The 26,946-nt window shown below is 48.7% G+C and overlaps 2 protein-coding genes across 16 annotated transcripts; one reads left to right on the top strand and one right to left on the bottom strand.

Moving 5' to 3' along the window:
• Positions 1-87: 87 nt before the first annotated feature.
• KLHL10 (kelch like family member 10) lies at positions 88-13,646 on the bottom strand. 5 transcript variants are annotated; one of them, XM_063656629.1, is made up of 7 exons: positions 13,563-13,646; positions 11,792-11,890; positions 11,254-11,453; positions 6,146-6,635; positions 2,694-3,311; positions 1,024-1,173; positions 88-496 (listed from the first exon to the last, which is right to left on the bottom strand). In XM_063656629.1, exons 3-7 carry the CDS (start codon positions 11,445-11,447, stop codon positions 122-124), a joined length of 1,827 nt encoding a protein of 608 aa, XP_063512699.1. In that variant the 5' UTR covers positions 11,448-11,453; positions 11,792-11,890; positions 13,563-13,646; the 3' UTR covers positions 88-121. The 5 variants fall into 5 exon arrangements, with proteins under 5 accessions (XP_063512699.1, XP_054313518.1, XP_054313517.1 ...); XM_054457543.2 differs by lacking the exon at positions 13,563-13,646 and adding an exon at positions 13,025-13,139; XM_054457542.2 differs by lacking the exon at positions 13,563-13,646 and adding an exon at positions 13,038-13,093.
• NT5C3B (5'-nucleotidase, cytosolic IIIB) lies at positions 13,114-25,251 on the top strand. 11 transcript variants are annotated; one of them, XM_054457547.2, is made up of 10 exons: positions 13,114-13,236; positions 13,460-13,558; positions 14,145-14,214; positions 14,301-14,347; positions 16,311-16,385; positions 16,924-17,009; positions 18,519-18,608; positions 20,794-20,956; positions 22,121-22,321; positions 24,792-25,251. In XM_054457547.2, the coding sequence occupies exons 1-10, from the start codon at positions 13,225-13,227 to the stop codon at positions 24,924-24,926; spliced, it is 978 nt and encodes a 325-aa protein (XP_054313522.1). In that variant the 5' UTR covers positions 13,114-13,224; the 3' UTR covers positions 24,927-25,251. The 11 variants fall into 11 exon arrangements, with proteins under 11 accessions (XP_054313522.1, XP_054313523.1, XP_054313524.1 ...); XM_063656631.1 differs by lacking the exon at positions 13,460-13,558 and adding an exon at positions 17,353-17,470 and having other exon boundaries at positions 13,166-13,236; XM_063656630.1 differs by lacking the exon at positions 13,114-13,236 and adding an exon at positions 17,353-17,470 and having other exon boundaries at positions 13,447-13,558.
• The last annotated feature ends 1,695 nt before the right edge of the window (positions 25,252-26,946 follow it).

Below are 26,946 nucleotides of genomic sequence, written 5' to 3'. Positions count from 1 at the left end.
CCAGCCATTGGCTCTCTTAAGTTGAACATTATCCAGTACTCTTCAAAGTTTAAACACTGCATTTTTTAAAAAAAGAATTAATTCTTATTGCTTAGACTTTTTATTAGCTAAATGAAGAGGCTCATACAGGTAGGGTACTTGTCGAAGCAGAATATTTTACTTCATCTCGCAGTGCTAATCCTGGGAAGTTGTCCCGTCTAGCTGCATATTCCTCAACATTGGCCAGCCCTGGTACTACACAGCAGCTCAGAGCACTGCGGTATATACTCATGTCATGAGCATCATACCACTCATCGGTCTTTTCATCATAGCACTCAACATTAAAGGTGGTGGTAAAACCATTAAAGCCACCCACCACAAACAAGAGGTCGTCCACCACCTCGATGCCAAAATTGCTACGAGGATTAAACATAGTGGGGATTGTGCGCCAAGTGTTAGCCACAGGGCTGTAGGCTTCGGCACTCCTAAGTCGATTAGCTCCATCAAAGCCACCTACCTGTGGATAGCAAAAGAAACACAGTTGACTGCTAACCATTGATTCTGTTCACTGAGGAAGCCCTTGTTGGGGGTACCAGTGATTTCATAACTCCCTCTTCCATTATCTTCCATGAAAAAAAGCTTTTCAGCCGGGTGCAGTGGCTCACGCCTGTAATCCCAGCACTCTGGGAGTCCGAGGCAGGTGGATCACAAGGTCGGGAGATCGAGACTATCCGGGCTAACACAGTGAAACCCCGTCTCTACTAAAAATACAAAAAATTAGCAGGGCATGGTGGCGGGTGCCTGTAGTCCCAGCTACTCAGGAGGCTGAGGCAGGAGAATGGCATGAACCCGGGAAGCAGAGCTTGCAGTGAGCTGAGATCCTGCCACTGCAGTACAACCTGGGCAACAAAGCGAGACTCCATCTCAAAAAAAAAAAAAGAAGCTTTTCAAATACTTACCAATAGTAGCATAAACCCATTTACTAATACAAAATCTAGGGGTAATGTGTTTTTTTTTTTTTTTTGTAGTACTAGATAAACTTACTGCATATACATGTTCTCCATAAGCAATCACGCCTATTCCACTCCTCCTGCTTCTCATGGGTGCTATGACTGTCCACTGATTACTTTCAGTGTTGTACACTTCTGCTGTAAACAGGCACTCGTTTCCATTAAACCCACCACATATGTAGACCTGTGTGAAGAGTTCCAAGATTATTAAAATTCCCACTCTAGGGAGTAGAAAGAAAGGATATGTGTGTGGTGGTAGTGGGCACTTAATTCCAGTCTGTACAGTCTGAATTTCTTTTTTTCATATGTGCATGCATTGCTTTTTATTTATTTTTTAGAGACAGAGTCTTGCTCTGTCACCCAGGCTGGAGTCCAGTTGCGCCATCTCTGCTCACTCCGCCTCCCAGGTTCTAACAATTCTCTTGCCTCAGCATCCGGAGTAGCTGGGACTACAGGTGCACACTGCCACGCCCCGCTAATTTTTTGTATTTTAGTAGAGATGAGGTTTCACCATGTTGTCCAGGCTGGTCTCGAACTCCTGAGTTAAGGCAATCCACCCCACTCAGCCTCCCAAAGTGCTAGGATTACAGGCATGATACACTGTGCCCAGCCTATTTATTTTTATTTTTTGAGATGGAGTCTCACTCTGTTGCCTGGGCTGGAGTGCAGTGGAGCTATCCCGGCTCACTACAACCTCCACCTCCTGAGTAGCTGGAATTACAGGTGTGCGCCACTGTGCCTGGCTAATTTTTGTATTTTTAGTAGAGACCGGGTTTCACCATGTTGGCCAGGTTGGTCTCAAACTCGATCTCAAGTGATCCGCCCACCTTGGCCTCCCAAAGTGCTGAGATTACAAACACAAGACACTGGGCCCTGCCACATTACTTTTTTTTTTTTTTTTTTTTTTTTTTGAGACGGAGTCTTGCTCTGTCATCCAGGCTGGAGTGCAGTGGTGCAATCTTGGAGCACTGCAACCTCTGCCCACTGCAGCCTCTGCCTCCCGGGTTCAAGCGATTCTCCGTCTCAGCCTCCTGAGTAGCTGGGACTACAGGCGCCCGCCACCACACCTGGCTAATTTTTTGTATTTTTAGTAGAGACAGGGTTTCACCATGTTAGCCAGGATGGTCTCGATCTCCTGACCTCGTGATCCTCCCGCCTCAGCTTGCCAAAGTGCTGGGATTACAGGCGTGAGCCACCGAGCCCAGCCTGCATTACTTTTTTTTTCTTTTTTCTTTTGAGATGGAGTCTTGCACTGTCACCCGGGCTGGAGTGCAGTGGCGCCATCTTGGCTCACTGAAATCCTCTGCCTCCGGGGTTCAAGCGATTCTCCTGCCTCAGCCTCCCCAGTAGGTGGGATTACAGGCGCCCGCCACCAGGCCTGGCTAATTTTTTGTATTTTTAGTAGAGACAGGGTTTCACTATGTTGGCCAGGCTGGTCTCGAACTCCTGACCTAGTGATCCGCTCGCCTCGGCCTCCCAAAGTGCTGGGATTACGGGCTTGAGCCACTGCGCCCGGCCTTGCATTACTTTTTAATAAGCAAAATAAAAGACAGTTGCAACTAGTCACCTTGTCAATTGAAGAAAGAATGAGTACTCCAAAGTGAATACTGCCACTGCGTCTTCCATCCACCCCAAAAAAGAGGAGTATCATTTCTGGGCTTGTACTTTGCATCCACATCTTCCCCTCCCACCTTGGTCCTTTACCTTCCCATAGAGTGTCGTGGCGCTTGCATCACTCCTCTGTTCGTGCATGGGGGCGATGAGTGTCCATTGATTGGTCTCTGGCTCATAACGTTCAGCAGTGTTTAGACGCACATAGCCATCAAATCCTCCCATGGCATAAATAAAATTGCTGAGGACAGTCACACTGACATAGCAACGTCTGGAGTGCATCGGGGCCACTTGATGCCAAGTTTTCTTGACTGGGTCAAAACGCTTAACACTATTGAAATAGTCTACACTATCAAACCCCCCAATGATATACACATAGCCTTTCAAATAGGCTGCCCCATGGTAGGCACGGGGACTCTCTTCCTCACAAGTAACATTCACCCATCTGTCTGCCCGAGCGTCATATGCCTCAATGGCATTGGTGGGGCTCCCACCACTCCAGCCACCAATTGCAAAGAGGATGGCATAGGGCAAGCGTGGTCTGGTGAGTGGGTTGGTGAAATCAGAATTAGAGGGCCCATTCATGTTGAGGTCATACATGGCCTTTAGGGCATTAATGATGACTGGTTTGCATTCCTCACTGTCTTTGACATAGTCATTCATCTTAACATTGTTCATGAAGTACTCAGCATGCATTAGGGCCAGGCGAACCTAAGAAGCAAACGCAGAAAGTCATTCAGGTGACGTGAGGGTGCCAGGAAATCCCACATCCTTAACTCCCATTTTACAATCTGCCTTTGAATTGCTGGAAATATTTTGGTTTGTTTTTGAAATGTATAAGTCACACTTTAAATAGTCGATTTTGAGGCTCACACCGTAATCCCAGCACTTTGGGAGGCCGAGGCAGGCGGATCACTTGAGGCCAGGAGTTTGAGACCAGCCTGGCAACATAGCAAGACCCTGTCTCTACTAAAAATACAAAAATCGGGGCCAGGCGAGGTGGCTCATGGCTGTAATCCCAGCACTTTGGGAGGCCGAGATGGGCGGATCACCTGAGGTCAGAAGTTCTAGACCAGGCTAGCCAACATGGCAAAACTCCATCTCTACTAAAAATACAAAAATTAGCTGAGCGTGGTGGCACGCACCTGTAATCCCAACTACTCAGGAAGCTGAGGCAAAAGAATCGCTTGAGCCAGGGAGGCAGAGGTTGCAGTGAGCCGAGATTGCCCTACTGCACTCCAGCCTGGGCCACAGAGCAAGACTCCGTCTCAAAAAAAAAAAAAAAATACAAAAATCAGGCTGAGTGCAGTGGCTCACGCCTGTAATCCCAGCACTTTGGGAGGCCGAGGTGGGCAGATCACTTGAGGTCAGCATTTGACACCAGCCTGGCCAACGTGGTGAAACCCCCATCTCTACTAAAAATACAAAAATTAGCTGGGCGTGGTGGCAGGTGCCTATAATCCCAGCTACTCAGGAGGCTGAGGCAGGAGACTCGCTTGAACTGGGGAGGTGGAGGTTGCAGTGAGCCAAGATCACGCTACCACACTCCAGCCTGGACAACAGAGCTCGACTCCATCTCAAAAAAAATTAGCCAGGCATGGTGCCACGTGCCTGTAGTCCCAGCTACTCTGGAGGCTAAGGCATGAGAATTGCTTGAACCCAGGAGGCAGAGGTTGCACTGAGCTGTGATCACACCACAGCACTCCAGCCTCGGTGACAGAGTGAGACTTGTCTCAAAATAAATAAATAGTCGTCAGCCAGGCACAGTGGCTCACGCCAGTAATCCCAGCACTTTGGGAGGCCGAGGCAGACAGATCACGAGGTCAGGAGATCAAGACCATCCTGGCTAACACGGTGAAACCCCGTCTCTACTAAAACTACAAAAAGTTAGCCGGGCATGGTGGTGGATGCCTGTAGTCCCAGCTACTGGGGAGGCTGAGGCAGGAGAATGGCGTGAACCTGGGAGGCAGTGGTTGCAGTGAGCCTAGATCGCATCACTGCACTCCAGCCTGGGCGACAGTGAGACTCCTTCTCCAAAAAAATAAATAAAATAAATAAATAAATAAATATATATATATTATTTATTTATTTATTTATTTATTTATTTATTAATTATTTATGGGGAGGTGGTATATACATTTGGAAGCTGAGAATGAGCTAGATAGAAGGCACCTCAAGTGGCCAGAAAGCAATCCCATTCCTTCGCCAATGGCCAGTACCATTAGACCAGGAGAAACCATGGTAATTGTTCAGTAATTGAATATGTCTGTATATGTAAAATAATGCTTATTAGCACCAACTGACAACAATTGTGTGCAATACTTATGTTTTTTTTTGTTTTTTGTTAATTTGAGAGCAAGTCTCTCTCTGTCGCCCAGCTGGAGTGTAGTGGTGCGATCTCGGCTCACTGCAGCCTCCGCCTCCCAGGTTCAAGTTATTCTCCTGCCTCAGCTTCCCGAGTAGCTGGGATTACAGGCATGCACCACCATACCCAGCTAATTTTTGTATTTTCAGTAGGGACAGTGTTCTGCTATGTTGGCCAGGCTGGTCTTGAACTCCTGACCTCAGGTGATCCACCCGCCTCCGCCTCCCAAAGTGCTAGGATTAAAGACATGAGCCACTGTGCCAGCCATGATTTCTAATTCAACTTCTATCTTGGGTATGGAGAAATTCATAGAAAGGAAAAAAGCTGAAAGGAATTTCAGCCCTTTAGAATTTTTTTTTTTTTTTTAGACAGGGTCTTGCTCTATTGCCCAGGCTGGATTGCAGTGAGGTGATCACAGCACACTGCAGCCTTGACCTCCGAGGCTCAAGCAGTCCTCCCATTTCAGCCTCCCACCCAGTAGCTGGAACTGCAGGCATGCACCACCAAGCCTGGTGAATTTTTAAATTTTATAATTTTTTTTCTTTTTTTTTGAGATGGAGTCTTGTTCTGTCACCCAGGCTTGAGTGCAGTGGCATGATCTCAGCTCACTGCAACCTCCGCCTCCCAGGTTCAAGCGATTCTCCTGCCTCAGCCTCTTGAGTAGCTGGGATTACAGGCACCCACCACCATGCCCAGCTAATTTTTGTATTTTTAGCAGAGATGGGGTTTCACCATGTTGGCCAGGCTGGTCTCGAACTCCTGACCTCAGGTGATCCACTCACCTCGGCCAAAGTGCTGGGATTACAGGCGTGAGCCACTGCACCTGGCCAAATTTTATAATTTTTAAATTTTATAACCTATGTTGCCCAGGCTGGCCTCAAACTCTGGGCTCAAGTGATTCTCCCACCTCGACCTCCCAAAGTGAGCCACCACACCCCACCTAGAATTATTTTGAAGGCTCTCTTCTTCCCCCACCACCAGGAAGGATTTTGGTCAAAGAATATAACTTAGGTAAAAAGAACTAGTAATGCCAAGGGAAAGGACAGTTGCAAAATTCCAGAGAATAGTAGATGCCTTCTATCTAAGGACATGTAAATACAGCCTTGGGATGTGTCATATGTCTGAATTTTGCTTTTAGGACAATCTCTCTGTGATAAATGAATCAAGAGTGAACACTGACCTTAGGAAGCAAAATTGAAATGTGCTGCTTTCTATTTTGGGGGTCATGAGAAATCCACTTTAAAATGGCCTCAAATACAGCATCTTCCTGTTTGACATTGAGCTCATCTTTCTCGATAACATCCTTAAGTTCAGTGACCGAGAGCTCTAAAAATTCCGCCGAGACTTTCACCATCTCCTCGAAGTTGTGCAGTATGAACATGTAGGCCTTCTGCCTCAGCTCAGGACAGTAGTAGTAGTCCGTGAACTTACAGATGCCAATACAATTATCCAAGCACAGCTCTGACTTGAGGAACTCGCAGCAACCCCTGACGATACCCATGATGTTAAACTGGTCTGCAGCAGCAAGCAGTTTCTCCACATTGTCTGGTGTGATAGGCACGGTCCGGGTGTATGCATACTCAATGATTAGCTTCATCATGTCGGGAGAAATGCCAGGGATGTTGTATACCTTCTTTTCAGTGTTGTTCCAGCCACTTGTAAACAAAGCTCTGGAAAAAAGAAAGAAACTAGCAGCCACGGAAACATTTCTCTCCTGTTAGGTGAGTACATTGGAAATGGCCTGAGGAAGTGGGGTGCAGGCATGTGCTATATACAGTGGACAAGAAGAACACCTTTCCAAGAACTCTGACTTTGGTCACTCTTACCTTGTGGATGGAGAAATTAAGAGCTAGAACTGAGAGTAAGACCCAGGTCTCTTGGGCCAGGCATGGTGGCTCACGCCTACAATCCCAGCACTTTGGGAGGCCGAAGCGGGTGGATCATGAGGTTAGGAGTTCAAGACCAGCCTGGCCAACGTGGTGAAACCCCGTCACTACTAAAAATACAAAAATTAGCTGGGTGTGGTGGCACGTGCCTGTAGTCCCAGCTACTTGGGAGGCTGAGGCAGGAGAATCGCTTAAACCTAGAGGCAGAGGTTGCAGTGAGCCAAGATCACGCCACTACATTCCAGCCTGGTGACAGAGTGAGACTCCATCTCAAAAAAAAATTTTTTTTTCACATAAAATATGAGATTGGGGTGGGGCGGGGGGGTCTCCCTATATTGCCCAGGCTGGTCTCGAACTCCTGGGCTCAAGTGATGCTCCCGCCTCAGCCTCCCAAAGTGCTGGGATTACAGGTGTGAGCCACTGCCTCCAGCCTAGTTTATGTAGTCTTATCCCAGCAGCCAGGGTGATTCTTATGAGTTTATGTTTCTTTTCTACTTGAAATCTTCCACTGAATTCCCTTCTTGCTCAGGGTAAAATACAAAGTCCTTACCCAGGGAATGCTTAGGCCTCTGAGGTCTGGACCACTAATACCTCTCTTACCCTGTCTTCTCCCACCTTCCCTTCACTCTGTGTCCAGCCCTATCAGCCTCCTTGCTGTTCCTTAAGCACACCAGAGCTGCTTCCACCTTTGGTCCTTTGTACTTGCTGTGCCCTCTGCCTGGAAGGCTCCCCCACATTCGCATATTTCTTCCTCCTTCATCCCCTTGAAGTCTTTGTTCAAATGTTACTGTGTCAGCAAGACCTTCTCCAACAATCCTAACAATGGGGCAGGGTGCACTGGCTCACACCTGTAATTCCAGCACTTTGGAAGACCGAGGCAGGCAGATCATATGAGGCCAGGAATTCAAGCCCAGCCTGGCCAACATCTCAAAACCCCATCTCTACAAACAATACAAAAATTAGCCAGGCATGGTGGTGCATGTCTGTAATACCAGCTACTTGGGAGGCTGAGAATCACTTGAACCTGGGAGGTGGAGGTTGCAGTGAGAGCCAAGATCACACCACTGCACTCCAGCCTAGGGGACACAGCGAGACTCTGTCTCAAAAAATAAAAATAAAATAAAAATAAAATGGCCACTTACTGCTTTTTATCTTCCTTTTCTTATTTTCCCAGGCATTTACGATGATTTGATATGCATTTTACTCATTTAATGCCTATTTCCCCATCCAGAGGGTAAACTTCATGAGAACAGGAATGCTTCTCTTTTTATTCATTGTTTTCTTTTCTTTTTTTCTTTTCTTTTTTTTTTTTTTTTTTGAAACAGGGTCTTGCTCTGTCACCCAGGGTAGAGTGCAATGGCACGATCTTGGCTCACTGCAGCATCCAACTCCTGAGTGCAAGCAATTTTCCTGCCTCAGTCTCTTGAGTAGCTGGGATTATACGCATGTGCCACCACGCTCAACTGATTTTTGTGTTTTTTAGTAGAGATACAATTTCACCATGTTGGCCAGGCTGGTTTCATCATATTGGTCAGGCTTGTCTCGCACTCCTGACCTCAGGTGATCTGCCCGCCTCGGCCTCCCAAAGTGCTGGGATTACACGGGTGAGCCACCGTGCCCAGACTTTGCTTCCTTTTTCTAAGAGGTTTAAGGAAATGTGGTCTTAGAAATCAAATTCTTCCTCTAGAGCAGGGGTCTACAAACCTATAGACTCTGTCCAAATTTGGCCCACCTCTTGTTTTCATGCTGCCCACAAATTAAGAATGATTTTTACATTTTAAATGGCTGGAGGAAAAAATCTTTTTTTTTTTTTTTTTTTTGAGGTGGAGTCTCGCTCTGTCACGCAGGCTGGAGTGCAGTGGCTTGATCTTGGCTCAGTGCAACCTCTGCCTCCCAGGTTCAAGCAATTCTCTGCCTCAGCCTCCCGAGTAGCTGGGATTATAGGCGCCCACCACCATGCCCGGCTTTTTGTATTTTTAGTAGAGATGGGATTTCACCATCTTGGCCAGGCTGGTCTTGAATTCCTGACCTCATGATCCACCCACCTCAGCCTCCCAAATTGTTGGGATTCCAGGCATGAGCCACTGCGCCCGGCTGGTTGGGGGAAAAAATCAAAAGAATATTCTGTGACACCTGCAAATTATAATACATTTAAATTTCAGTGTCCATAAATAATCTTATTGGAACACAGCCACACCCATTCATTTAGTATTGTCTGTGGCTGCTTTTGTGGTATAAAAACAGAGTTGAGTAGTTGCAACAGACTGTGTGGCCTGCAAAAACCTAAAACAATTACTATTTGGTCTATTTCTGGACTCAGCTGAGCGCGTTGGCTCACGCCTGTAATCCCAGCACTCTGGGAGGCTGAGGCAGGCAGATCACCTGAAGTCAGGAGTTCAAGACCAGCCTGGCCAACATGGTGAACCCCGTCTCTACTATAAATACAAAAAAATTAGCTAGGCGTGGTGGCAGGCACCTGCTCCCGAGTAGCCTCCCCAGCTACTCGGGAGGCTGAGGCAGGAGAATTGCTTGAACTTGGGAGGCGGAGGTTGCAGTGAGCAGAGATTGCGCCATTGTACTCCAGCCTGGGTGACAAGAACAAAACTCCATCTCAAAAAAAAAAAAAAAAGAAAAATTAGCCAGACGTGGTGGCACACAGCTGTAATCCCAGATATTCAGGAGGCTGAGGCAGGAGAATCGCTTGAACCCGAGAGGTGGAGGTTGCAGTGAGCTGAGATTGTGCCACTGCACTCTAGCCTGGGTGACAGAGCAAGACTCCATCTCAAAAAAATAAAAATAAAAAATAAATTGTGGACTCTGCTCTGTGGTCTATCTGAATGAGAAGTTTTAGCAACAGGTAGGACACATTGATCATATCTTCATTGGAATTGATTACTCAAACATTTTCAGCTCATGAACAAAATAGCCCTTCTACCTCCTGGGTTACAGTGGTTTTAGCCCAAACTCTCTTTTTCTTCTGATATTTCCCGGGTATTTCCCCCTCATCCCCCTTCCCATCCCCTTAATCCTTGTTAATTTCACCCTGTTTGAAATGGTCTCTATTGGGATGGGGTACAGGGGGTTCCCTGAAGTGGCATTGTCATCTGAAATCCAGTAGGGATGTCCAACCTTCCCAAAGGTTGGTTTGGGTGAGAATCAAAGATGAAAGCACCTGGCCCACCAATAATTGGTTGAAATCCAGTTGAAAAATCAGATCTTAAAGGCTGGGTGCAGTGGCTTGCGCCTGTAATCCCAGCACTTTGGGAGGCCAAGGCGGGTGGATCACGAAGTCAGGTGTTCGAGACCAGACTGACCAACGTGGTGAAACCTGACCAACGTGGTGAAACCCCGTCTCTACTAAAAACACAAAAATTAGCTGGGCATGGTGGCGGGAGCCTGTAATTCCAGCTACTCGGGAGGCTGAGGCAGAAGAATTGCTTGAGCCTGGGAGGCAGAGGTTGCAGTGAGCTGAGATCACGCCACTGCATTCCAGCCTGGGGGACAAAGCGAGACTCCATCTTAAAAAAAGAAAAATCATATCTTGCCAGGCGCGGCGGCTAATGCCTGTAATCCTAGCACTTTGGGAGGTCAAGACGGGCAGATCACCTGAGGTCAGGAGTTTGAGACCAGCCTGAGCGACATGGCAAAACCCTGTCTCTACTAAAAATACAAAAATTAGCCGGGTGTGGTGTCAGGTGCCTGTAATCCCAGCTACTCGAGAGGCTGAGGTGGGAGAATGGATTGAACTGGGGAGGCAGAGGTTGCAGTGAGCCGAGATGGCACCATTGCACTCCAGCCTGGGTAACAGAGTGAGACTCATCTCAAAAAAAAAAAAAAAAAAAAAGACAAAAATCAGATCTCTCAAGAGCAAAAGGAAAAAAAAAAACAAAACAAAGAAAAGAGAAAAAAGGCCCTGACCCTAGTCATGCCTCTTCAGAAGGCAAAGGAGTCAGGCAGGAGCTCCTGCCTGGACCAGAGTTGACCAGGCACAGTGGTAATCCCAGCACTTTGGGAGACTGAGGCAGGAGGATCGCTTTGGGCCAGGAGTTCAAGACCAGCCTGGACAACATAGCCAGACTCCCTCTCTATAGAACATTTCAAAAGTAGCCAGACGTAGCGGCATGTGCCTGTAGACCTAGCTACTTGGGAGGCTGGAGTAGGTGAATTGTTTGAGCCCAGCAGTTCAAGGCTGCAGTGAGCTATGATTGCATCACTACACTCCAACCTGGGTGAAAGAATGAGAGCTTATCTCTAAATTTTTTTTTTTTTAATTTTTAAGGAGCCCAGAGCTTTGACAGTGTCCCTAAAGTTAAGGTGGTGGGGTGGGAACCAGAAAATGGATCGAAGTGTCTCAAAATGAGCCCAATTACCCCTTTGGCTTAATTTGGCAACCCTGTTATACCTAAAGTAGGAACTGCAGCTACAGAGGATGTTCTTATGGGCACTGAACTCAAAGCCATTGACCTTGATGACCACGTCGCAGAGCTTGCCCTCTAGTCTAAGCTCGTTGAAGATCTCACAGGCCATCGCACTCATCTTCCTCTCCATGTGAGGCTGGTGGAAACCTGTGGAGGCCGCCGCGCTCTCCATATCCATGGCACCCTGGGACAGCGGAGAGAGGCTGCTTTCCTAGGGTGTCGGGGAGGGTTGTGGGGGGCCCCTTTAGCCAGCTGTCGCTGCTTTTCCCTACTACATCTTTCGTATAGGGTCTATCAGGCAACCCATGTTCCAGAATCCTGGCCCTGCAGTGAGATCACGCAGGATTGTGCTCTCAGGTTCTGGAACTGCCTCCTGGACTTGTCCTCTTCCTTCTCCCCTCCTTACCACCCCACTTAGGCTGAAAACCACCTCACACCTCCTTCTGTGACCTCGAACCCAGAACAGAACCATGACCACTAGCACCATCTGAGTGTTTATTGATTCCAGCTCCTGTTACCCACCTGATACAGGTCTCTATCCCTGGAGCATCCATCTACCTTCCACAGCCCAACACTTGGCTCCCTAGACACCGAACTCAAGGAAATCCAAGTCAGTTGAGGCTGAAGGGAGAAGTAAAGCTGATTAAATTTCTTTCTTAGGCCGGGCCCGGTGGCTCACACCTGTAATCCCAGCACGAGGTGGGCGGATCACGAGGTCAAGAGATCAAGGCCGTCCTGGCCAACATGGTGAAACCTCGTCTCTATTAAAAATACAAAAATTAGCTGGGCATGGTGGCACATGCCTGTAGTCCCAGCTACTTGGGAGGCTGAGGCAGGAGAATTGCTTGAACCCGGGAGATGGAGGTTGCAGTGAGCCGAGATCGCACCACTGCGCTCCAGCCTGGTGACAGAGTGAGACTCCATCTCAAAAAAAAAAAAAAAAAAAAAAAAAAAAAAATCTTTCTTTTCCTAGGGACGGGTCTCGCTCTGTCACCCAGGCTGGAGTGCAGTGGGGTGATCATAACTCACTACAGCCTCGACTTCCTGGGCTCAAGTGATCCTCCCACCTCAGCCTCCTGAATAGCTGGGATTACAGGTGCTCCGCACTGTGCCCAGCCAACGCTGATTACATTTCAGAAAGCTGTCCCGGGTCTCCCAGCCCCCTGGATAGGTTAGTCACTCAGTTTCTTCTGGAATAAGGAATGGCCTAGTTAACAGAGCCCCTTCTGGGTGATTAACAGAATTCAGTTTATGGCTCCTTTATCTCTCCTCCCATCCAGCCGTGTGGTTTTTCTGTTTTTGTTTCTTGAGACATGGTGTTATCTGTCACCCAGGCTGGAGTGCAGTGGTGTGATCTCGGCCCACTGGAGCCTGGACCTCCCGGGCTCAAGTGATCCTCCTGCCTCAGCCTCCCGAGTAGCTGGGACTACAGGTGCGTGTCACCATGCCCGGCTAATTTTTGTATTTTTTGTAGAGACAGGGTTTCGTCATGTTGCCCAGGCTGAACTCTTCGGCTCAAGCGATCCTCCTGCCTCGGCTTCCCAAAGTCCTGGGATTACAGGCATGAGCCACCGCACCCAGCCCCAGTCATGTTTTTGTCACATAAACTTTCAGCCTGGAAATGACCACGCTTGGCAAGGCTTTTCCTCCACAAAAAGTGGCAGAACCCTACCTACCCACGTAACCCCAACACCTTGGGACCTTCACCCTGCTCTTCATAATAAATAGAACCCTCCTCCAGTTTGCCTAGCGCACCCGGCAAGCCCACCCGGATCGCGGCCATCTCCGGGACCACTCGATTCTCGGCCCCGCCCACTCTCCGCCCCCTTCCCCACCAACGCCCCGCCTCCGGCCCCACCACCCGCGCCCGGGCTCTAGGCGGGAGGCGACGCCTGCGCAGTGCGGTCGCGGGGGCTGTCGTTGTCCCCCGAGCCGCCGACCGGGCCTCGAACGGGATGGCAGAGGAGGTGAGGAGGGAGAAGCGTCCGGAGTGGGGCGGGCCCGGACTCCGACCCCCGGGGCGCTTCGAGCCCCCCAGCGGGTCACCGAGGCACCGCCGCTCCACCCAGGCCAGTAGCCGCCCCCTCGCGCACCCGGGCCCCGCCTCACACGCGCGCCCGAGCGAGCCCCGTGCTCCCCTCGGGCCCAGCGCGGCGCAGGGGTCAGTGGTTCTCTCGGGTCTCGGGACAGGTGAGCACCCTGATGAAGGCCACAGTCCTGATGCGGCAGCCTGGGCGGGTGCAGGAGATCGTGGGCGCCCTCCGCAAGGGCGGCGGAGATCGGTTACAGGTACCTCTGGGGCGTGCGGGGGCCGGCCGGGCTGGGGGCGGCTGGAGAGGCTTCCTGCCCATTGGGCCTTCCCGCTTTGCTCTGCCGCGGACCCCTCCTAGCTCTCTGCCCCAAGAAATGGCCGGGAGCTTGAAGGAGAGCGGGTTGGTTCGCCTGTCCTAAAACCCAGATTTCAGATTTCTCAATATGGTCATGCTGCTTCCCCTAATTGGACAGAAGGCGCCCACACCAGTACCTAGGCCCTTATCCTCCCCAAGCCAGCGGCTCCCCAGTAAGTTGAAGATGTCCAGATGGGCCGTAATGGTAGAGATCTCTTAGGAAGGACCTGATATTGAAGGAGTCAGAGAGGTCCTGAATATTCGCGCTCGCCCCTACACTAGGAGACTGCGTTTTCCTCAGGGTTAACGGGTACTAATTAGGATCACTTCCCCTCTATCCCTCTGTGTCACTCGGTAACTCCCCTAGGGCTTTGCCTACATCCTGGCCACTGAGCTGTATTGATTTCCATAATCATCCCCCAGGCTGAGGCAGGGCCACACTAGAATTCCGGTGCCTATTTAGGCATCATCTCTCTTTTGCTTTATAGGTGATTTCTGATTTTGACATGACCTTGAGCAGGTTTGCATATAATGGAAAGCGATGCCCTTCTTCTTACAGTAAGTCACATTTTAGCTTCCCTTGTTGAGCTTGATAAGACGATGGGTTCTAAGGGACAAGTAAAAGGAGTTTTCTCTTTTTCCAGATATTCTGGATAATAGCAAGATCATCAGTGAGGAGTGTCGGAAAGAGGTGGGTTGCTCCCGTCCTTTGCACAGAAATGGTTGTCATTTGCTACTTCAAATGGTTCCTGATTGGAACCAAAGATTCCAGTATAGAGACCTTAGAAAATTAATTTTTAAAAACTTGTTGTTTTGCTAAGGAGGGTCTAGTTTTAATACATTAAGACAGCTTTTCCTTACTGGCCAGGACATATGATGATTAATGGTTGGAACTGGACATTATACTTACTGTTGGCTATAGAGCTTACAAGAGATTTGAACATTCTGGAGGTTCAGCAACTTACCCAGGGTCATACAGCCAAATGGCAGAGCTTGTTTGTTTGTTTGTTTTGAGACAGGGTCTCACTCTATCACCCAGGCTGTAGTGCAGTTCCTTGATCATTGCTCACTGCTGCCTTGACCTCCTAGGCTCAAGCAATCCTCCTGCCTCAGCCCTACTGAGTAGCTGGAACGACAGGCATGTGACATTACACCTAGCTAATTAAAAAAATTTTTTGTAGAGATGGGGTCTCACTATGTTGCCTAGGTTGGTCTTGAACTCCTGAGCTCAAGCAATCCTCCTGCCTCAGCCTCCCCAAAGTGCTGGGCTTATAGGCATGAGCTACCACACCTGGCCTTTTTAAAAGAAAATGTATATTCTTCTGTTGGGTTCTAGTGTGTGTGTGTGTATATTTTTTTTTTTTTGAGACAGAGTCTTGCTCTATTGCCCAGGCTGGAGTGGCATAATCTCAGCTCACTGCAACCTGGGTTCAAGCAATTCTCATGCCTCAGCCTCTCGAGTAGCTGGGATTACCAGCATGCATCACCACGCCCGGCTAATTTTTGTATTTTTAGTAGAGACGAGGTTTCTCCATGTTGGTCAGGCTGATCTCGAACTCCCAACCTCAGGTGATCCTCCCACCTTGGCCTCCCAAAGTGCTGGGATTACAGGCGTGAGCCATCTCGCCTGGCCTGATTTTTAGAGAAATGTTCTCACTCCAAAAAAACACACACATTGAGAATCTTAATACATTTCAGAAGTTTTCTGCCTTTGTTACTATGTCATCTTTGCATTTAATCTTCTTTTGAACAGATGGACAGGGATTCCATTTGATCTTGTAATGTTCCTAAGAATCATGCATGTATTAAAATTCTTTACTTGGTCAATTCTCATTTTTACTAGGCACTCTTACGGACTGGCTCTGTGTGACCCATGATCCCTGGAACAGCCCCTTTAAAGTGTCAAAGTCTTGGCACATAGGAGGAAACCTTAGAGGAAACACACGTAGACGCTGTGCATTCACGTGATATTGACACTTTTGACAGAATCGTCCACCAACATGCTGTGTCCCAAAGTACAGTCTTCTAGTTATATTTCATTTTTTTTTGCCATATCTGTATATCACCTTTACTAAATCTTTCTCTAAATTGGCCTGCTTTTAAAAGTTGTAATTAACTTATAAAGAAATAGGCCAGGTGTGGTGATTCACGCCTGTAATCCCAGCATTTCTGGGAGGCCGAGGCGGGCAGATCGGTTGAGGTCAGGAGATCGAGACCAGCCTGGGCAACATGGCAAAACCCTGTCTCTACTAAAAATACAAAAAATTAGCTGGGTGTAGTGGTACATGCCTGTAATCCCAGCTACTCGGGAGGCTGAGGCAGAAGAATTGCTCGAACCCGGGAGGCGGAGGTTGCAGTGAGCCAAGATTGTACCACTGCACTCCAGCCTGGGCAACAGAGTGAGACTTCGTCTCAAAAAAAAAAAAAAAATTGTATATGAAAATGAATGCAAAACTTCTGAGTTGAAAAGTGCTTCTCCATGAATTCCCTAAAGTTATCTTACCTATCACCTGAGAAAGTGGACCACATTCTGGGAGACACAGCATTAAGTAAGTTCTTACTGGTTAAGCTCTGACAATTGAGCTAATTAATAACAGCAAAAAAATCTTAGTACCTTTCTTCTCTGATAGTAATCTCATATTGCTGACTTTTAGACCTCACTCTCAGGGTCAGTGCAAAGGAATGACCAGCTGTGTGGATCCAGGTGCTCCCTGGACTTCACCAAACAGGTAAAAATGTGAGTGTATTGAGCGATTATGTTGGAAGATAATAAGAGAAACTTAGGTCTTATAAATGACATGTCCCCAAAGGAAAGCTTGAAGAAAATTTCATGTAACACTCTCTTAGATGAAGTTGCGTCTTCTTTTTATATGAGACACAGTTTTACTCTGTGGCCCAGGCTGGAGTGCAGTGGTGTGATCTTGTCTTGGCTCACTGCAACCTTCGCCTCCCGGGTTCAAGCGATTCTCATTCTTCAGCCTCCTGAGTAGCTGGGATTAAAGGCGCATGCCACTACACCCGCTAATTTTTGTATTTTTTAGTAGAGACAGGGTTTTGCCATGTTGGCCAGGCTGGACTCGAACTCCTGACCTCAAGTGATCCACCTGCCTCAGCCTCCTAAAGCACTGGGATTGCAGGTGTGAGCTACCGCCCCTGGCCATGAAGTTGCCTCTTCTAGGTGACTTTTTTCTCATACTAAGCTGTAGGATGTTGCTGGGAAGAACTTGATATAGACTAATGGCCTTTCTCCCCATTTGGATATCCCAGCTCACAGCACTCCTTCACCACTATTACCCAATTGAGATCGACCCACACCGGACCGTCAAGGAGAAGCTACCTCATATGGTGGAATGGTGAGTGATGGTGGTGGAGAAAAGCTTCTGGGCCCTTGAGATGGAGTAGGCTGGGAGGGGCATATTTTTCCAGACCCTTGATGAGATGACAGGCTCCCTTACTTCACTGAGGGCTTAATTTAATGCTATTAGTCCAGCTATTGGAACAAACTTTTCAGATGAACCCAGGGCTTTTTGTGGCTGCTGCTGGAGTGGAGACCCTCAGATAATCCTTGGAATAAGTTAAAGACGCTTGGTGTCGGGGGCTAAGTGCTTTGCGGAAGTGACTCTTAGTCTGTTTTGTGCTGCTGTCACAGATTAACAGACTAGGTGATTTATATATTTTTTCTGTTTTTTGAGACAGGGTCTTGCTCTGTTGCCCAGGCTGGAGTCCAGTGGCATGATCGTGGCTCCCTGCAGCCTCGACCGCCTGGGCTGAAGAGATTCTCCCACCTCAGCTTCTCAAGTAGCTGGTACTACAGGCACGTGCTACCGTGCCCAGCTCATTTTTTCTATTTTTTGTAGAGATGGGGTCTCACCATGTTACCCAGGCTATTTTCAACTCCTGAGCTCAAGCGATCCTCCCACTTCGGCCTCCCAAAGTCCTGGGGTTACAGGCATGAGCCACTGCACCCAGCCTAGACTGGGTAATTTATAATGAATAGCAATTTATTGGCACACAGTTCTGGAAGCAGGGAAGTCCAATATCGAAGGACTGGCTGGCATTTGGTGAGGGCCTTCTTGCTGCATTATCTCACTGTGGAAGGGCAAAGAGAGTGGGGGAGAGAAAAAGAGACAGAGAGGAGTTCTTTTTATAAGGAATCTGTGATAATGACATTAATCCATTCATGAGGACGGTGCCCCCATGACACCTCCCATTAGGCCCCATCTCTCAACACATCCACATTGGGGATCAAGTTTCCAACACATTGAAACCACAGCAACCGTCATCACTGGACAGAGCCCCAGTTCTCCAGATAGAGGGGTCACGGAGGAAGGGATTCAGAAGAATGCCAAATGCTGACTTCAGCAGTCAGCTTGCCCAGCACTTGTCTCTGTTGGGTTGCTTTTCTCATCCTCTTCCTTTTTTTTTTTTTTTTTTGAGACGGAGTCTCGCTCTGTCACCGAGGCTGGAGTGCAGTGGCCCGATCTTGGCTCACTGCAACCTCCCTCTCCTGGGTTCAAGTGATTCTCCAACCTCAGCCTCCCGAGTAGCTGGGACTACAGGCGTGCACCACCATGCCCAGCTAATTTTTGTATTTTTAGCAGAGACGGGGTTTCACCATGTTGGCCAGGCTGGTCTCAAACTCCTGATCTCAGGTGATCCACCCGCCTTGACCTCCCAAAATGCTGAGATTATAGGCATGAACCACTGTGCCCGGCCACCCTCTTACTTTTAAGGGCAGCCAACGTAAGGATGAGGCCTCTGTCGGCAATGCTGTCAGAGAGTACTTGGCTCTGTAAAGGGAAAGGATGAGTTATTTACTTCAGTGATTTGAATTTGGGTTTTTCTGGGGTGTCTGTTTCTAGGTGGACCAAAGCGCACAATCTCCTATGTCAGCAGAAGATTCAGAAGTTTCAGATAGCCCAGGTGGTTAGAGAGTCCAATGCAATGCTCAGGTAAGCGTCTAGCTCTGGAAAACATTTCTCTCAGACTATTTAGAACTGTTTTGTTCAAAAAAAGGGGGCGGGGGAAGAGTAGAGAGGAGTTAGTTGCTTAAAGGACTGGAAGGGACATGGCACTATGAACAACTGATGTGATACAGCTAAAGCATTTCTTACCCTTGCTAGGAAACATTCAGCAGGTAGTGGATGTAGTACAAAATGGCCAGAGCACTATCTCCGAGAACAAACCAAGTCTAGCTCTTCTTTCTTTCTCTCTCCTTCTCTTCTCTTCTCTTCTCTTCTCTTCTCTTCTCTTCTCTTCTTTTCTCTTCTCGAGACGGAGTCTCGCTCTGTCGCCAGGCTGGAGTGCAGTGGCGCGATCTCGGCTCACTGCAACCTCCACCTCCTGGGTTCAAGCGATTCTCCTGCCTCAGCCTCCCGAGTAGCTGGGATTACAGGTGCCCGCCACCACGCCCGGCTAATTTTTGTATTTTTAGTAGAGACAGTGTTTCACCATGTTGGCCAGATGGTCTCAATCTCTTGACCTTGTGATCCGCCCACCTTGGCCTTCCAAAGTGCTGGGATTACAGGCGCGAGCCACCGTGCCCGGCCAAGTCTAGCTCATTTTTCACAATGATAAAAGACTTTTGGGGTCTCTCTGGTGACTGGTGTTCTTCATGGCGACTGGGAGTTGGCTAGGCTGGGATGCTTGATCACTGGCGGCCTACACTGAACAGCTATCTCTGCTGGAGATTTCTTTCCTGGAGGAAAGAAATCCTCACAAAGGAAAGAGTGACATGGATGCCTGCCCTCAAGGGTTGTACATCCTAATTGGGGAGATTGGCTAGCTCCTGAAAAGTCAAGACGGTAGAGACGTGTGCTGACCCAGTAAGTGCTGGGGTGGGAGTGCGTGTACCCTAGTGAAGGTGCCCAGGTTAGCTTCCTGGTTGTATGGACAGCAACAGAAAACATATGCCTACCTTCCACCACAACAGCATCTCTCCCAGGTATGTACCCCAGAGGAATGAGGGCATGTAGCCACTATAAGACATGTGCAGGGTATTCATGGCAGCTGTATCCATAACAGCTGAAATCTGGAAATCTCTCAGCTGTCTATCAAGGAGAAGCTGGGTAGATAAACTGTGGCATATTTGTATGGTGGAATAATGCTGCATAGCAGTGACAAAGAATAAACTCATTACCTGCAAAATACAGATAAACTACATAGCATTATATTGAACAAAATAAGCCAGGCACAAAAGAGTACATTGTGTATGAGTCTATTTATATGAAGTTCATGGACAGGCAAAGCTAATCAATGGGAGGGATGATATTGACTGGGAGAGATCACGAGGGAGCCTCAAGCTAGTTAGTTACATGGGTGTATACGTATGTCAAAATTAACTGAGCTGAACACTTAGGATTAGCACACTTTAACCGTTTATTGAATATATCGTCTGCTCTATTTTATTTATTTATTTTTTGAGATGGAGTCTCGTTCTCTTGCCCAGGCTGGAGTGCAGTGGCGTGATCTCGCCTCATGCCTGTAATCCCAGCACTTTGGGAGGCCAGGGTAGGTGGGTTGCTTGAGCCTAGGAGTTCGACCAGCCTGGGCAACATATGAAAACCCCATCTTTACAAAACATAAGGCCGGGCGTGGTGGCTCACGCCTGTAATCCCAGCACTTTGGGAGGCCGAGGCGGGCAGATCACAAGGTCAGGAGATTGAGACCATCCTGGCTAACACAGTGAAACCCTGTCTCTACTAAAAATACAAAAAATTAGCCAGGCGCGGTGGCAGCGGCTGTAGTCCTAGCTACTCCGGAGGCTGAGGCAGGAGAATGGCGTGAACCTGGGAGGTGGAGCTTGCAGTGAGCCGAGATCATGCCACTGCACTCTAGCCTGGGCGACAGAGCAAGACGCCATCTCCAAAAAAAAAAAAAAAAAAAAACATAAAAAAATTAGCTAGGTGTGGTGGCGTGCACCTGTGGTCTCAGCTACTTGGGAGGTTGAAGTGGGTGGATCACTTGAACCCGGGAGGTTGAGGTCGCAGTGAACTGTGATTGTGCCACTGCACTCCAGCCTGGGCAACAGAGCAAGACCCTGTCTCACAAAAAACCCAAAAAAGAAATAACCCAAATATGAAACAAAGAACAGCAGTAGAGGCAGTGCCATTTCAGAATTTCTCGATCTCTTTTCAGGGAGGGATACAAGACCTTCTTCAACACACTCTACCATAACAACATTCCCCTTTTCATCTTTTCTGCGGGCATTGGTGATATCCTGGAAGAAATTATCAGACAGATGAAAGTGTTCCACCCCAACATCCACATCGTGTCTAACTACATGGATTTTAATGAAGATGTGAGCCAAATCCTGTTTGGGCTGGGAAAGGACGAGGGGTGGGGACCACCAGCCAGGGCAGTTAACTCTGCATGAACCCTAACCTGGGGAAGAAGGGGAGGAAAGCCACACTGGCTTCTTCACCCTCAGGCAGTTGTTTATGGGTTACTTTTTGGCCAGGCGCGGTGGCTCAGACCTGTAATCCCAGCACTTTGGGAGGCCGAGGCGGGTGGATCACTTGAGGTCAGGAGTTCGAGACCAGCCTGGCCAACATGGTGAAACTCCATCTCTACTAAAAATACAGAAATAAGCCGGGCGTGGTGGTGTGTGGCTGTAATCCCAGCTACTCGGGAGGCTGAGGCAGGAGAATCGCCTGAACCCAGGAGGCAGAGGTTGCAGTGAGCCAAGATCACACCACTGCACTCCATCCTGGGCGACAGAGTAAGACTCTGTCTTCAGAAAAAAACAAAAACAAAAAAACTTTCAAAGGATCCTCTCTCTTTGGTGTTTGCCTGACAGTCAACTCTCTGCCCTGGGGTACCTAATTTATGGGCCTGCCCTGCCCCATGTCACTGTCGTATTATTATGTGCCATTCTGGGTCCTAAAGGGCTTGGGCTTTGATTTGTTTTTCCCAAGCCAGAGGTGGGCTGCTCCAACTCATCCACATTCTGACTTTTTTCCCCATAAAACTGATGGTTGGAATTTTCATCACGTTGACCTGCAGTGAGGATGTGGCCCGCAGCTGAGCATTAGCACACGTGTAACCTGAGCGGCATTTATATCACAGCTTCGTGCATCCACCAGAACAGATGATCTGCAATATTGGATGGCTCCTTTTCATTTAAACTAGGAGTTACAAACTTATGCTGTAAAAGGCCCTGTCGTCAATATTTAGGCTTTGTGGGCTGTGGCATCACTGTCGCAACTGCCCAAATTTGCCTTTATAGCACAAAAAAGCAGCCATAGGCATCATGTAAACAAATGAGTTTGGCTGTATCCCAATACAACTTTATTTACAAAAGCAGGCCAAGTCTGGCTCATGGGCCCTAGTTTAGGCTACAGTGAAGTTTTGGCATTATCTATCACTTTTGGGATTCCCTTTTCTCTGTGACAGAGACAGTGGAGAGCTGGTGCCACATGGGTCCCTGCAGCCCTTCCATCTGTCTCTTGTCTTCATTATTTAGGGCTTTCTCCAGGGATTTAAGGGCCAGCTCATACACACATACAACAAGAACAGCTCTGTGTGTGAGAACTCTGGTTACTTCCAGCAACTTGAGGGCAAAACCAATGTCATCTTGCTGGGAGACTCCATCGGGGACCTCACCATGGCCGATGGGGTTCCTGGTGTGCAGAACATTCTCAAGATTGGCTTCCTGAATGACAAGGTGGGTAGAGGACCAGAGCTGCTTCTCTTCATGGCTTTTTTCTCTTTGAATGCCCATTAAAAATACCTTTGAACACATTCTTTTTTTATTTTTATTTTTATTTTATTTATTTATTTTTTTGAGACGGAGTCTCGCTCTGTCGCCCAGGCTGGAGTGCAGTGCCGTGATCTCGGCTTATTGCAAGCTCCGCCTCCCGGGTTCACGGGAGCCTCAGGCTCCCAAGTAGCTGGGACTACAGGCGCCCGCCACCACTCCTGGCTAATTTTTTGTATTTTTAGTAGAGATGGGGTTTCACCGTGTTAGCCAGGATGGTCTCGATCTGCTGACCTCGTGATCTGCCCGCCTCGACCTCCCAAAGTGCTGGGATTACAGGCATGAGCCACTGCACCCAGCTTTTTTTTTTTTTTTTTTTTTTTTTTTGAGATAGAGTCTCACTCTGTCGCCCAGGCTAGAGTGCAGTGGCGCGATCTTGGCTTACTGCAACTTCCACCTCCCAGGTTCAAGTGATTCTTCTGCCTCAGCCTCCTGAGTAGCTGAGACTATAGGTGCACGCCACCATGCCTGCTTATTTTTGTATTTTTTACTAGAAATGGGATTTCACCATGTTGGCCAGGCTGGTCTTGAACTCCTGACCTCAAGTGATTCGCCCACCTTCGCCTCCCAAAGTGCTGGGATTACATGCGTGAGCCACTGCGCCCAGCCACCTTTGAACACCTTCTGTATGCTAGACACTAGGTAAAGTATTATGGACACAGAAGGAAGCTGTATTCTCTTGGAGCACATAATCTCATAGGAAACAGAAACCCAGTGATTACAGCTTTGTCTTACCACATGACCTGACAGGCATTCAGAGAGAAGATCAGGCCGGGCATGAGATCCTAGCCTCAGTTTACTGATTGTGCACTGCACTGTCACTCTTCTCAGCATTTCATGGATATTAATTCATTTGATTTTTATGATAACTCCTTAAGGTAGTGACTGTTATCCTCATTTTACAGATAAGGAAACTGAGGTCTGTGGTTAAGTAACTTGCCTAAGATGATACAGTTCAGGAAACAGTGGGGCTAATTACCAGTCCTAAATCCTACTGGAAGGCATGATTGAGATGGGAGATGTTGGTAGTGAGGACATGGGTTTATAATTTAGAGAAAAAAAATAAGAAGAGATCAGGGACTGACAGGGGTGAAAGCAGCATTGTCATAAAGGGGCCCAAATATGGGGTGAAGCTAGGCAGCTGCCAGGGTGCTTCCCCACAGCCTGCAGGCGCTGGAGCCCACCAGGTTGCTTCAGCCATATAAAACTGGGTCCTGCTGGGTGCGGTGACTCATGCCTGTAATCCCAGCACTTTGGGAAGCCGAGGCAGGTGGATTACCTGAGGTCGGGAATTCGAGACCAGCCTGACCAACATGGAGAAACCCCGTCTCTACTAAAAATACAAAATGAACCAGGTGTGGTGGCACATGCCTGTAGTCCTAGCTACTCGGGAGGCTGAGGCAGGAGAATCGCTTGACCCCAGAGGTAGAGGTTGCAGTGAGCTGAGATTGCACCACTGCACTCCAGTCTGGGTGACAGAGCAAGGCTCCGTCTCAAAAAAAAGTGGGTCGTGGTCAGGTGCGGTGGCTCATGCCTGTAACCCCCCCACTTTGGGAGGCCAGGGCAGGGGGATCACTTGAGGCCAGGAGTTTGAGACCAGCCTGGGCAACATAGTGAGACCCTGTCTCAACAACAACAACAATTAGCTGGGTGCGGTTAGCATGCCTGTAGTTCTAGTTACTCAGGAGGCTGAGGCAGGAAGATCACTTGAGTCCAGGAGGTCGAAGCTGTAGTGAGCCAAGATTATGCCACTGCACTTCAGCCTACGCAGCAGAGTGAGATCCTATCTCAAAAAAGAAAGAAAGAAAGAAAGAAATTCAGTCCAGATGGATTAGAGGCAACATCTGTTTTGGTTTTTTTTTTTTTTTTTTTTTTTTTTGAGACAGGGCCTCACTCTGTCACCTAGGCTGGAGTGTCGTGGCTCAGTCTTGGCTCACTGTAGCCTTAATTTCCTGGGCTCAAGTGATCCATTCTGCCTCAGCCTCCCGAGTAGCTGGGACTACAGGCACCCACCCCCATGCCCGGCCAATTTTTGTAGAGATGGGGTTTTGCCGTGTTGCCTGGGTTGGTCTCAAACTCTCAGGCTCAGATGATCCTTCTGCCTCAGCCTCCCAAAGTGGCAACATCTGGTTTTTTGTTTTTATTCCTTGTTACTGTCCTTTGGTATTGACCCAAGGGTTAATTGTGATAGCCTATGCCCATCCCTCGTCTGTCTCCAAAGGATAGGTCCGGTAACCTTGAACTCCTTTGGCTCTCAAAAGGGAGCTGGGAGTTGCTGCTTAAATGCTCTCCTCCCCAGCCCCGGGGGCTTTGAGAGTGAGCTACGGAGGGCAGGGCATTTGGGGACCCTCTGGCTTCTTCCTCTCGTTCCGGGCAGGTGGAGGAGCGGCGGGAGCGCTACATGGACTCCTATGACATCGTGCTGGAGAAGGACGAGACTCTGGATGTGGTCAACGGGCTACTGCAGCACATCCTGTGCCAGGGGGTCCAGCTGGAGATGCAAGGCCCCTGAAGGCACAGGCTCCACCCTGGCCTGCAGGCCGTGGTGAGGAGGGGGCGCCTCCCCAGAGTGCGCTCCCCCGTGAACACAGAGCAGAGGCCAGGGTGGCCAGCAGTGGCTGGGTCCTTCCATGCTCCCTCTCCGTCCTCCTTTCCCTGAGCACCTTCATCACCAGAGGCTTGAAGGAACCCCGCCATGTGGCAGGGCACAAGCACTGTTCCTGGTGAACCTTGGACCACAGCATGTCAGTGCTCTAGGGATTGTCTGTTCCAGGGATTTTTTTCAAAATTTTTAAACATGGGAAGTTGTTCTTCAAACAAATATAATGTGTGAAACAGATGAAAATTTTTAAAATGAAAAAAAAGCTGTTCTGATTCGGGGGATGTGGGTGGGGGTAGAACCTGGACCTCTTGGCCCTGGGGGCACATGCGATGCTTCTAGGAACACAGTTTGAGAACCACCACAAATTGGCCTGAGACCCCATCCGAGCACAGCCTGATTGTGTCTGGTTCAGCGTGGGGCTGAAAGGGTATGTTCTAGCCTACAGTGGTTTGACTTTATTCTGATTCAGCCATCAAAGTTGAAATTCATTTGGGATCGGTGGGGTTGAGGCAACCCTGTCTGAGAGCCCCCTCTTTAGGGATCCCTGAGGGGATGCATTTGGGTGTGGCTGCCCCCCTATGCCTTAGGCTCTCCTTTCCTCTCCTCTTATGGGTTGGGGCCACTAAAGTGGATGACCTGAAAAGGGGAATTTAGAGCAGGGACCTGAGGGAGACTGTGCCAAGGTAAAACAAGTGATGTGTGCACTGTGGTCTTGCATTATTGGGCCGACCCTGAAGAGCCAGTTCAGCATTGTCTTAGCCTTAGAGGAAATCACCAGCACCCTTCCTGCAGTGTTCGGCTAGCCATTGGAAAGTTCTGTTATTCTGCAGATGTGAAGCAGGAGGTAATACAGATGTTACTGAAGGCCTGCGGTGTGCCAGGTGCCACTCTGGGCACTTGGGTGCCTGCCAGTTGACCCTCACAATGACCCCACAAGTAGGTGCAGCTCCTCCTGCTTCCAGATGGCTCAGGCAGGATGGGTAACTTGCCCAAACTCCATAGCTAGGAGCTGGAGCCAGGATTTGAATGTTGCTGGCCAAAGCCCATGCCTTTTGCTGCCTTTCTCTGCTTCAGGCCTGTTCCATTCGTTTTTGGGAGGAGGGAGTGGCCACCATTTGAGGCTGGGTTAGTAACCACTTCCAGACTTTAATCAAGGAGCTTTCTTGGCCGGCGCAGTGGCTCACGCCTGTAATCCCAGCACTCTGGGAGGCTAGGGTGGCAGATCACTTGAGGTCAGGAGTTTGAGACTAGTGTGGCCAACATGGTAAGACCCTGTCCCTACTAAAAATACAAAAATTAGCCGGGCTTGGTGGCCCGTTCCTGTAATCCCAGCTACTCAGGTGGCTGAAGCAGGAGAATCACTTGAACCTGGCAGGCGGAGGTTGCAGTGAGCTGAGATCATACCACTGTGCTGTGGTGACAGAGCGAGACCCTGTCTCAAAAAAAAAAAAAGACTTCAATCAAGGAGCTTTCTGGATGCTTCGGGGCCAGAGAATGTCGGTCATTGCCCGTGGGGAGCAGTCACGTGTTTTAGGGGACCCTGGGCAAGAAGTGCTGATGGGGGCAGTTTGCTGTATGAGTCCAGTCCTGTCATTTTCTTTCCTAAGTCCCCACCCCGTCCTCAGAATGCTCGAGTCATACCAGGCAAGCGAGGACAGATGGCCTGGTTGGCGGCTGAAGTCCTCCTGCAAGACACTGTGGAGATCTGAACTCCATTACCTTTCCACTAGCAAGAGGGAGAAGGGTGGACAGGTACTAACAGGTGGTGGCCAGGAGCAGGGAGAGATGGGAATATCATAGTATTGGAAATGATCTATGGAAAAGGATAATCTGACTTGTGTGGTTTAATTTAATCCTTGAACTTTGTAGGTTGTGTTTGAGGTCAGGGACCTTGTCTTTCCCATTCAATGGGGACAATTAGAGGATGAGG

Source organism: Pongo pygmaeus, chromosome 19 (assembly GCF_028885625.2).
Source record: "Pongo pygmaeus isolate AG05252 chromosome 19, NHGRI_mPonPyg2-v2.0_pri, whole genome shotgun sequence".
Taxonomy (NCBI): Eukaryota; Metazoa; Chordata; class Mammalia; order Primates; family Hominidae; genus Pongo; species Pongo pygmaeus.
The sequence above is the reverse complement of the archived record's forward strand: the minus strand, read 5'-3'. Positions and strand labels throughout refer to the sequence as shown.

Coding starts and splice junctions, on each gene's coding strand:
- KLHL10 (XM_054457542.2), bottom strand. Junction 3,312..6,145: donor TTTCAATTTTGCTTCCTAAG/GTCAGTGTTCAC, acceptor TTTGCTTCTTAG/GTTCGCCTGGCCCTAATGCA. Junction 1,174..2,693: donor CCACGACACTCTATGGGAAG/GTAAAGGACCAA, acceptor CTCTTCACACAG/GTCTACATATGTGGTGGGTT.
- NT5C3B (XM_054457547.2), top strand. Junction 16,386..16,923: donor CCCTGGACTTCACCAAACAG/GTAAAAATGTGA, acceptor TGGATATCCCAG/CTCACAGCACTCCTTCACCA. Junction 20,957..22,120: donor ACATGGATTTTAATGAAGAT/GTGAGCCAAATC, acceptor TTCATTATTTAG/GGCTTTCTCCAGGGATTTAA.